At 36.0% G+C, this 11,868-nt stretch overlaps 1 protein-coding gene across 5 annotated transcripts; it reads right to left on the bottom strand.

The window, feature by feature from the left end:
- Positions 1 to 577: 577 nt before the first annotated feature.
- Positions 578 to 8,311, bottom strand: LOC132131436 (chloride channel CLIC-like protein 1). 5 transcript variants are annotated; one of them, XM_059543453.1, is made up of 12 exons: positions 8,293 to 8,311; positions 7,203 to 7,381; positions 3,792 to 3,911; positions 3,416 to 3,526; positions 3,095 to 3,319; positions 2,834 to 2,974; positions 2,595 to 2,694; positions 2,383 to 2,480; positions 2,111 to 2,257; positions 1,455 to 2,036; positions 1,073 to 1,150; positions 578 to 741 (listed from the first exon to the last, which is right to left on the bottom strand). In XM_059543453.1, exons 2-12 carry the CDS (start codon positions 7,371 to 7,373, stop codon positions 664 to 666), a joined length of 1,851 nt encoding a protein of 616 aa, XP_059399436.1. In that variant the 5' UTR covers positions 7,374 to 7,381; positions 8,293 to 8,311; the 3' UTR covers positions 578 to 663. The 5 variants fall into 5 exon arrangements, with proteins under 5 accessions (XP_059399436.1, XP_059399437.1, XP_059399438.1 ...); XM_059543454.1 differs by lacking the exon at positions 8,293 to 8,311 and adding an exon at positions 7,500 to 7,518; XM_059543455.1 differs by lacking the exon at positions 8,293 to 8,311 and having other exon boundaries at positions 578 to 728; positions 1,069 to 1,150; positions 7,203 to 7,694.
- Positions 8,312 to 11,868: the final 3,557 nt, after the last annotated feature.

Below are 11,868 nucleotides of genomic sequence, written 5' to 3'. Positions count from 1 at the left end.
CTTGCATTCATGAATTGTGTGTTATGATTTTAATCTTTGACATCTAGACATCTTAAAATTATGATTCTCTCTTGTTAGATGGTTATACATGTGAAGTTGACTGCTTTACTCAGAGATTTCAGTACTGATTGTTAATAAAAGTGTTGTGCTCGGTTCTTCATTCACTAGCTACAGAACTTGTGTTGCGGTGTTTAATTATTTCCATGGGTATCCATAGTCGAATCAAGTTTGATCACTGTCTATGGCATGATATTAGACCAAGTTGGACCACACATGTACACATTTCTAACTGGCTTGCATTGATGGTTAACAACCTCCTTATGGCAAAGCGGATTCTACAAGCTAACTGAAAACTGAAGAGAAGAGGTAAACGCTTAAATATATCAAGCCTTAAAGATCTCCTCATAAAATTGAGTTTGGTATCACTCTGAGGAACTGGTTTGGCACCCTTGACGACAAAACAGCATTAACGATCAATACTTTTCATCAAGCAACGAGAAGCCACCTTTAATTGGCTCTTTCTAACATCTGAATACTTCAGCAGATTTGATTAAAAATCAGACTAAACACAAAGAAAAAGTAGCAAAAATTTATTTAAATTTCAGAAGAAGAAAAACATTTAATTTAATTTAAAAAAGTGATTGAGAGAGTTGAGAGATCATTTTATTGCAGTGTTTCTTGAACTGGAGGTTTATAGCTTGAATAAATGTCTTCTTCAGCAGTAAGATCTGCTGGTAGCCCCTGCACAAACCAAACACAGATTTCTGGTCAAAATGATGCAAAATAAACACACACACACACATATATATAGTAGGGTATAATCAATGCGTTTAGTAGTGAGATATGGCAGATTATGTATTTGGCATGTTGTTTATTTTATGAAACTGCTTCAGGTTTGATGGGATATAGGCTACAGGACAAGCACAATGAAATTAATACTGCAAATGTGCAGGCACTATAGACAACACACACACACACACAAACTTGTATACAAATACAGATGCAACAGAATCACAAAACATATAATACATCATCAGCTATCAGATAAATGTAGCTGTAATGACAGACATACAATGTTAAGCTTGCAAACCATAACCTGCAGCTTCAGGTCATTTTGAGAAGCCAATATCCTTTTAGTGCACATGAAGTGCTGCAATGTTTGAATTAAAGGAAATAAAATAAAATACAGAAAAAAAATATGAATAATATAAAAACATCACAGGAATAAATTACATTTGAAAATGTATTCTAATAGAAAACAGTCATTTTAAATCGTATTAATATTTCAAAATATAAAAAAAAAATCTGTATTTTTAAATCAAACAAAAGCAGCCTTGATAAGCATAAGAGACTTAATTTCAAAAAGATAAAAAAAAAACATACCAACTTCATAATTATGAAAGGTAGAGTAACCGTGTATGTATGTTTATTTATGTATTCGTGGGGATACTCACATCATTCTCTTGATTAGCTCCAAGTGTTTTCACATCTGTTTGAGCCGAAGGCACATTGGTTTCAGGCTCACTTCTGTCTACACTCCTTGTGTCTTTCTGTTCTTTTTTGTCCACAGTTGCTGCAGTTTTCTCTTTTTCATCAGCTTTCACTTCAGGCTCTGCACTTTCATTTGTACCAGTATTCACCTCCTCGGTCCGCTGCTGTAAATCAGTCTCATCGTCGCTGTACATGTTACCTGTAGCGCGCACAGTCTCTACCCTGTGAGTCCCTCTGGAAGCGTCAGAAAGGTCCGGTCGGAGTGTCATGCTTTCCTCGTGTCTGTTTTGGGGGGCAAGAGCATCTCCAACCCTGAAGCCCTGGTCACCTGCTTGGTTTCCTGCTTGATTTACTCTGTTTCTATTGTCCTGGTGCACCTGTAATGGCTGTGGAGCGTCACCCCCTCCCAAAGCTTCCTCATGCTCCCTTAGTTGAGGAGCTTGTCGCTGTCCTACAGCAGGGGGCGGCGGATCCCGTCGCCCCCCGAGCCGGGGAAAGTGAACTGCTTGATGTATAGCTGCTTGAGCACTTCCATACATGAACACCTGAGAGGAGAAGATGCCTTAGTATGATAACAAATAAATGATCCTACAGTATGTTTGCTGTCCACAGCTCTTACAAGGATGGCGAGTGCAATGATAACCAGCACAGGTAACTGGAGAGTGACCGGTAGATCCTTCAGCAGGGCTCTGAGGAACTCACTGATTCCCTGCCCAATTTGCTTCAAGGGATCTGTGATGAAACTGGTTATGGTGACCGTGATAGCCTAGAATAAAACCCCATAAATCTATTATTACCTCTAAAGTCAGATTATTTTACACTTAACATTTTCACAACAATATAATCATCAGCCGACCACTAGTCTCTTATCAGTTTTAGAAAGATACAAACCCTTGTTGGAGGCACAAGCAAAATGGGGTTCACCACCAGGACCTCGTAATACATTTTGCAAGGATCATCTTGAAGAGTCCAAGTCCGTCTGTACCACTCTAAAAGAAAATAATAATAATAAAATTATATATATATATATATATATATATATACACAAGCATAAATTATTCAAGTTTTTGAATAACAACTTCTTATAACAATAATTACCTTACCTGAAAAACTGTCCTTCCAGTCCAGCGTTTTCAGCCCAGTGCATTTGTCATTGAAGCTCTCCACCTCCACAATGTTCTTCTTGTGTTCTGCAAATGCAACCTAGCCATGGAGAAATATTTCAACCTAATTAACTCTTCATTGTACAATACAGTGAACACATCTTTCAACTCTTCAGGCATCTGTTCAGTACTGCTTAAGCAAAACCGTCATGCACAGTCAACAGCACAAGAATAATTACCATATAAAGATGGAACCAGTTCCAGATCAAGCTAATAAAAAAGCAAACAGCAAACATTCTCCAGAACTGGACAAACCAGGAGACCACAGACCAGACCTCAGTGCTGATTATGGCTACGACAATCAGAACAATCAAAGCAACCTGTAAAACAAAACAAAATAATTATTATTATTTCTGAGATTGCTGGAAAACACCAGTCTTTTGAATATGATTTGAATGTAATTATTTAAATTATCTTTGAATGCTTTTAGAAGAACTGACCTTCAGGGCGGTATCAGCATCTACATAAAATGTGTCTTCAAAACGCCACTTCCAGGATTCGTGGTCGTGGAGTTTGAATCTGAGCAGAATTTGACTGAGAGCCTCATCCATGGCTCCAGTGGTCCAGTCGTTCTCTTCATTCAAAAGCTTCTGGATCTCCACCAGAGACTGCTTTGACAGCTTCACCTCAGCGTCATAATGCTTGGATGTCTGTCCATCGTTAGGCTAAAGATTACAAAAAGGAAAAGCTATTAAACCGTAACCAATGTACAGTAGATTCATGTTGAATCAGTTCTCTGGAGAGAAAACACAGTCACATACCAGGCCAAGTTTTGAAGTGTCTTTAAGAAGCCTGGAAAGGAATCGCTTGAATACTGGAAGACATGCTAGACTTTTAGAGGTGGTGGTCTCCTTCTTTTTTTGTTCATCAAACTAAAAAACAGCAAGAAATAATAATATATTTTCAGTCATTCAAAGTGCTGAATGGTACAATACTACATGTACATTAGACATTTAGCAGAAGCTTCACTTATCCAAACCAACTTACAAATGAAGACAATAAAAGCAATCAAAACCACTAAAAGGGCAAAAATATGTAAGTTTTATGACAAGTCCATGGTAATTTTTATTGGACCATGTCCAAAAACATGGCAGTACCATTTTGTTAGCTAGGCAAGTATATTTTCATATTGCTCACCTCTTTTTGCAAAATCATTAGTTTAGAGGTGCAGTCAACCACATCAGGACACTGTTGCACTTCACAGGACTCTGAGCTGAATTCCCTCCTCTTGGTTGGCACATTTGGGTAAATGGCAGACTGTTAAAAAACAAAATAAAAATAAAAAGTTTTATTATGAGATAGATTTGTGTTGACAGTGCTTACAAGACTTTATGTGATAAAAGTACGAATCACACTTCAGTGAGTTCAGTGAGCGATCTGCTGACTCACTAACTGTGAATCATATTGTCAGAAAGAAATCGTTTACCTGAGTTTAAGGGATAGTTCACCCAAAAAAGAAAATTATCTCATAATTTACTCACCCTCAAGCCATCCTAGGTGTATATGACTTTCTTCTTTTAAAATGAATCCAGAGTTACATAAAAAATGGCCTGGCTCTTCCAAACTTTATAATGACAGTGAGTGGGTGTTTCTTGTCAATAGTCTAAAAGAAGTCCAATAAAGCGCCAAAAAAAAAGTGTCCCACACAGCTCTGGGGGGTGGATAAAGGCCTCCTGAAGCAAATCAATGCGTTTTGTGTCAGAGGATTTTGATATAAGCCTGATATAAGAGACTGGTTTTCCCTTGCTAAAGTAAGGGAACTTTGTTTCCTTTACTTACTGACCTCACGCTACGCCTATGTCCTACTTCATTCACCGGAATAACCGTGTGTACAACAGTTACAGTAAAACTAGAGATTATAGTTTGTGAAGTTTTAAATATTCATATTTTTCTTACAAAAACTTGAACCCCCTGCAGCCATATGGAGCACTTTTTATGATGGATGGATGCACTGTATTGGACTTCTTTTGGACTATTGACAAGAAACAACCACTCAATGCCATTCTAAAGCTTGGTGCAATATAAAGCTTGCCATTATAAAGAGCCAGGTAATTTTTTTGGTAAAACTCTAACTGGACTCGTCTTAAAGATGAAAGTCATACACACCTAGGATGGCTTGAGGGTGTGTAAAGTATGGGGTAATTTTTCTTTTTGGGTGAACTATCCCTGTGCAATCACATGAACTGTTGTTTTGCAAGTCCAGGCATTTCAAAAAGAATCCAGATGATTTGGAATTTTGCACAAGGGTTAAAGATTTCCACTAGCAGATTTTACAATGGTTCATTTAAGTCATGTGAATATGTTGCGCAAGAGATGGGCGCTCGAGTTGGTGACTTGGACTTGAGTCACCTTTTTATAGACTTCAGAATGGACTCGACCTGAAATGACTCCAGACTTGACTTGAGGAAAAGGACTCGTGAATATCTTTTATCCTTAAAAGAGTCATTTGATGTCATTTAAAATTTTTCTTTCTCTTTGGAGTGTTAAGAGCTCTTGATACATGAAGAAGATCTGTAACGTTGCTAAGACTAAAGTCTCAAATCCAAAGAGATATTCTTTATCAAAGTTGAGACTCTGCCACGCCCCCCTAAAAAGGGTTGTTCAAACATGCCCCCACATGTCTACGTCACTATGTAGAAATATTTGCGTAAGGCCGTCCAAATTATTAACTGTCTTTACATTTATTTTGAAAGATGAAGCTCGCGATTATGAAAAGGGGTGTTACATTTTCGATGGTGTTCGGCCAATCACACCCTAATAGGTGTGTTCAAATTAAAGCAGTGCTGTGCAGACTGATGGGTGTATGACAACAAAATATCGCGAGAGGGGTTCTAGAGCATATTTGAGCGCACACTCTTACCTTTGAAAATAGATGAGGAGCATATCTTTAGTAAAGCGGCGTGGAGAGAGGGGAGGGGGCCGGTGATTTCAACCTACTGCCTAAGGCCAGCATAGCTTATCAATTGCACGTGTTTTAAGCCTTGCCAATTTAAACATTCAAAACAGTTTAAAGCATCCAAACAGAAGACACAGAAAAACTCACTAGAGTTTGCACGCAGAGTTTGTTGCGCACACAGAGAGCCGTGCAAACACCAGACCGAGCGCTTCCTCCCATGCCTGAGTGAACTAAAATACCTTCCCAGTTTAAACATACAAGCACAAAAAGACATGAAAAGCTTAATTCAGCACCTGAGCACTGTTCGGTGTGTACAGTGTGCATGCAGACAGCTGTGTCTACAGGGCCTTAAACAGCGAATTGAGTATGGTCTCTTCTTGCTTTTGAAATGACCAATACCTACAAAATTGTCACCTCGAAAGTATCTTTGAAAAAATTGTTGTGAATCAGTGAAAGTAAACAGTTGCGAAAAAAAATGGTGTGTATCATATTGTATTATCTCTTAAAGTGATCGCACCTAATTTACATTAGTGACCTTAATGTTAATCCAAAAACTGAAATGGTGGAAAACCACTCGCTGTTTTATACTGAATTACTTTGTAGTTTTAACAAGAATTAATCTGCATTTAATTTATACAGTAAAGACTATGCAATGCTATTTACATTTGATTATTCATTTTCTGTATCTGGACACCTACAAACTTGAAAAAACTTAAATGTCGTTTAATTTATATATTTGTGCTATTTACACAATTTCAAACAGGGCCCACCAGTAAAACCTTCACCGGACTCAACCACAAACTGCCAGCCGCAATCACCAATAAACAATTATTCTTTTTATTATTATATATTGTGATAAATATGGTTATCTCAAATATTCTTGAAATATTGTGATATAATTTTGAGGATATATCGCCCAGACCTGATGATGCAGATGATGTGGTTATTTTAACAACAACAGAAACAACAAAACACTTGCACTTCACCTTTCTGCACGTATCACTTTCTGGCACTTTTTTGACATCGGGGTGGAGTTTTTTTATATATATATAAAAAAAAAATAAAACATGCAAGTTTTAATCCTGGTGAATAAAAGGAAACGATCCACTCGCCTGTCTCTACTCATGGCGGGGCCTGGATCAGTGAGCTACGTCTTGGACCGATGACATCACTTCTAGGGAGGCAATGTTACACACGCCCCCATCCCTTGACTCCACCACCATGTCAAAACAGTGCCAGAAAGTGAGACGCGCACAAATGTGACGCACAAAGGAAAAATGGTATTACAAGCTCAAACTTGACTGAAACGCAAAATAACCATGGGAAAATGTTTTGCAAAATCATTACTTTTGCACGGTTTCATTTATATTTTGCAATACTTTTTGTTAGCAAAAAGCACATTTATCTTTTCTCAACACTTTCATGTTCATTTGCAAAACTTTATTGTTTTGCTTATATATTTGGCATTATATTGACTCCATATGAGTCACCACACTTGGACACATGTCAATTCACTTTAAAATTGACAATGCAAAGTTTGAACGGAGTCTGTTTTTCACCGAAAACAATGGATTTAAATGCCCTGCAACCAGCTGTAAAATAGGAAATAACTGTCTGGTTCAATAAAAGCATTTTTTTTTTTTTTTTTTTACCTCTGTGGGTTTTCTCATGCGCTTTGTCGTCGGGTCATAGTTGAGCATGTCATATGGATCAATCCACGCGTCATCCTCATCCTGGTTGAGATTTGCATTTGCAATAACAAACAGAATACAAAAAACGAGCAAACTCCAGAAATCAAACGACGAACAGCTCGGCACCTTCATAATTTCCACTGGAACAGACAAGAATGAGAAAACGTACTGGTCAAACTGCTGATCGATTGTTATTATAGTGTAAGTTATATAAAGTTAAGATTCAGTGTCCTTGGAAACTGTTTATTATATGTTGACCAGATCATCTGTCTAGCCTACATATAAGTGTCAAACTCATTATCACTGAGGGCTACTTCTTCATTATGGCTGCCATCAACGGGCTGGTTGTAACTGTAAGACTGTACAAATGTTACAAAAATAAATAAATGCAAACTAAAGTATTTAAAAAATACCTTTTGTGCAATACATTTCTACATTACATTTAGTAGATTACAACACTTTTAATAATAATAATTATTATTATTATTATCATTATTATTATTATATTAAATAGCAAATTCACACACATAACGCGTCTATAATTAGGCCAGAATTGCAGATACCGGTCTTAACTTCCAAGGTTTAGAGAAAATATGAAATGTTTATTGTTATTATAGGTTATAAAAGGTTTTATAATTAAATACATCTGAAAGGCAATCTAAAATGTATTATTTAAATTATTTAAATTACCCCCAACCTCCAAACTAGAGTCCTCCAGCGAATTCTGCCCATTTCCAGCACTGTATCTAATGCACACCAAAGTCCATTTCTCCAAACAGAAACATAAACTTTTGGTATTGATGCGCATTTTCATAATTCACGATATAAAGCAGTATATATATATATATATTTTTTTTTTTTTTTTTGAGACAAGCATATGCTAAATGTTGTGTTGAACAGGAGCGCGGGCCTTGAGTTTGAAACATGTGCTCTAAAATGTACTAAATGCATCTATCGACCGCTTAAAAGTTACAAACTGACGGCTAAATAATGACAAAATACATAACCAACAAATAATAATAATCGAACAAGGAACCAAACATTTCCTTACATAATGGAAGAACTGGAAGAGTGCTGTCATATACTTCCACATAGAAAAACACATCTAGAAACAAAACAGTAATTGTTCAAAACCTCAAATAAGGAATCTATGTCCTCATATCTATGTGCGTGATGGTTCTTCGTTGGTTTAAATCCATGACTCCATGTGCACTCATCGCCCCCAAGCGGACAGTGTTACTATCTACAGTTCAACCTTGACTACCGCAACAAATGGATCGCAAAATAAAAAAAATAAATAATAATAATAGAAAAAATTGCTTGTAGATGCATTCATGTATATATGTATATATATATGTATATATATATGTATATATGTATATATATATGTATATATATATATATTAAATTAAATTTATGCATTTAGCAGAATAATATATATATATATATATATATATATATATATATATATATATATATATATATGTATTTTCATATATTGTGAAAACCTAATTTTCATCAAATTAATCAAATGTTGCATTTGTGTACAGAACATTATAGTGATCATCTCATTACAGATTTGTTTTAGAATGAAAAAAAAAACTCAAGTAGAAGAATCCGTGAGCCATTCATCAAGCTAAATCTCATAGTTTCAAAACTGTGTTTATTACCATGTTCAAATAAATTACTAATACATACTCTGTACATCAGGTAATTGGGAGAGTCCTTTACCTGTCCTCTGTATAAATACAAAAAGGTGCTGAATTCATGTGCAACAGTGATGCATATTATGCATTTAAATACATGCATTAGGAAAATGACATTCCAAAATAAACGCGTAAACGTTTCCACGACACTGAGGAAGACGACTTCCACAAATCATTTATCCTCCGTATTTACAGTGTTGGTTCATTTACAGTTATTTAAATGAAGACATGAATGAAGATATTCTTGCTGCATAAACAGTTGCTGAATGAGTGAAGTCCATAGTGCAATGTGCTATACAGTGATCTAATGCCTTGAATCTAATGCCCAGAGAACCTCACCTCAAGGCACAATTCAGTTCACATTTTCAGTTTCATTCAACCGAAATAGCAAAATACTATTTTGTGTTTGTAAGTTAAGAAACGTCAATAGTTTGTTAGCCCTTATCTGAATTGCAATACATTTGACAATAAAGCTGTATCTTCCAGGAGTGACATGCGTTTCCAGATATAGACGTGACTGTTTTGTCATGTGAGTGTACTGGAGTAAAGTTACAAACAAACACACACGGACACACTGTGATCTGTCCTTCTCAGTCTGAGTGCAGGTGTTTTTCTGTGCTCTTCCATGAGGCTTCTGCTGTGGGTTAAGGCTGACAGGCCCACAGTGTGACCGTCTTACCGGCTGAGGAGGACAGCAGGGACATGTCTCTGGTGTGCCTCCGGCACTGAATCACTTTATCAGCGTGTTCAGCCACCACAGTGACCGGCAGGGTTTGGTGAGATCCCCTGGAGAAAATCAACTCGCATTAAAAAAGGCATTCGCAAATTTTGCTTCCAAAATGTAACATAAAAAGTACAGAGATTTATATTATTATTATTATACTAATTAATATGCTAACTTTTATTACTATGACTACCTCTGCTACTATTATTATTAATATTATTATAAATCCCACTGTACTTAAAACAATAAAAACAAAATTTTTAATGTTGTTTATTAATATACACATACAATAATTAGTGCTGTCAAACTATGAATCACATTCAAAATAAGAGTTTTGTTTACATAATATATGTGTGCGTACAGTGTATATTTATTAAAGAAAAATAGATTGACTTGTAGTTACTCATTACTTCAGCACCTGAAAAAGACATTGTTTTTCCATTCCCACAATTCATTAAGCAGCACAACCATTTCTTAAGGATGGCACAGTTTTGTTTGTAATAGTAAATGCTGCTAAAATGACCACTGCAAGTGAAACTTGAAAAACAAAAATTATTCTTGAATTAAAAAAAAAAATCAGTTACATTTTTTACTGCACTGTGTGTATGTGTGTGTGTGTGTGTGTGTGTGTGTGTGTGTGTGTGTGTGTGTGTGTGTGTGTGTGTGTGTGTGTTTGGGTTTGCCTAAACTGTGGGACCCAATATTCCCACAAGGACAATAAATCCTTTTAACAATAAAATTTTATAGATAAACACACAAATAAAGGTTAGGTTTAAGAGACAGAGCGTATAATTATCTCAGTTCATATACACTCAAAAAAATGATTCAAGGCCTTCTTAGGTAGCTATGACACATTTAAATTGTGTTCATTTTATTTAAATATAGCTAATTGGGGATAATACACACACATATGTGTATATATATATATATATATATATATATATATATATTATATATATATTTAATATAATATATATATATATATATATATATATATATATATATATATATATATATATATATATATATATATATTAATATATATTTAATAAGTCTAACATAAAATGTATAAATAGTGTTATCTATGAGATTTATTTTAATTTGCTTAACTCAAATTAATTTGGCTTCGGAGCGCGCCATTTGCGCATGTGCAAGACAAGGGCTGCGTCCGAAATCGCATACTTTCATACTATATAGTAGGCGAAAAACAGTATGCGAAGCAAGTAGTATGCAAGTAGTATTTATTTTACTGTCTATGGTAGTGGGTGCTTCTCAATATCCCTACTCGTCTCCTCGCTCCTCCGTCCTCCATCCTATGACCCGGAAACCGATCGAACACAGCCATCTTGAAGGACATCTCGGGTGCTTCTCAATTCATATTTGTGCATCCTCGTTTCCTTTCCTCGCTTCCTTTCCTCGTGTCTTAGCTCCACCCTTTCAGGATGCGAGGGAAGGACGCAAGGAAAAGACGTGAGGATGGAGGACTTGAATCAAGTGAAATGATTTATCCTCGCTCCCTTCAGCGTTACTTCAAAGTGTCATCAGCTGTAATTAAAGGGATCTGCCCTTATGTTGTTAAAGTTTGTTAATTAAGACATTCATAAGAAATATTAATAAAGCAAGATGCCCTGTTTGAAATATATGACATGCATGGTTTATTTGAAGTGAAAAGGTAAAATATAAATAAAAATTGTTACAACAGATGTGAAGGGGGAGGAGAATTTATACGTGCGTCACGTTAAGTCGATAAAATACTTCCGCATAGGATACACCTGTGTATCCTCGCTCATCTCTCCTCATGAAGCCTCCTCCATCCTCGATCCTCGTCTCCTCGTGGTGCAATTAGAGAATTGAGATGTCCTTCAAGATGGCTGTGTTCGATCGGTTTCCGGGTCATAGGATGGAGGACGGAGGAGCGAGGAGACGAGTAGGGATATTGAGAAGCACCCATGAATTCTTCACGAGGAAGTCTTTTATCGACTTAACGTGACGAACGTATAAATTCTCCTCCCCCTTCACATCTGTTGTAACAATTTTTATTTATATTTTACCTTTTCACTTCAAATAAACCATGCATGTCATATATTTCAAACAGGGCATCTTGCTTTATTAATATTTATTATGAATGTCTTAATTAACAAACTTTAACAACATAAGGGCAGATCCCTTTAATTACAGCTGATGACACTTTGAAGTA

The sequence above is a fragment of the Carassius carassius genome, chromosome 48, assembly GCF_963082965.1.
Source record: "Carassius carassius chromosome 48, fCarCar2.1, whole genome shotgun sequence".
NCBI lineage: Eukaryota > Metazoa > Chordata > Actinopteri > Cypriniformes > Cyprinidae > Carassius > Carassius carassius.
The sequence above is the reverse complement of the archived record's forward strand: the minus strand, read 5'-3'. Positions and strand labels throughout refer to the sequence as shown.

Coding starts and splice junctions, on each gene's coding strand:
- LOC132131436 (XM_059543453.1), bottom strand. CDS start 7,373: ATGAAGGTGCCGAGCTGTTCGTCGTTTGATTTCTGGAGTTTGCTCGTT. Junction 3,527..3,791: donor TAATGATTTTGCAAAAAGAG/GTGAGCAATATG, acceptor GCTGTTTTTTAG/TTTGATGAACAAAAAAAGAA. Junction 742..1,072: donor TGGTTTGCAAGCTTAACATT/GTATGTCTGTCA, acceptor TGGTTTGTGCAG/GGGCTACCAGCAGATCTTAC.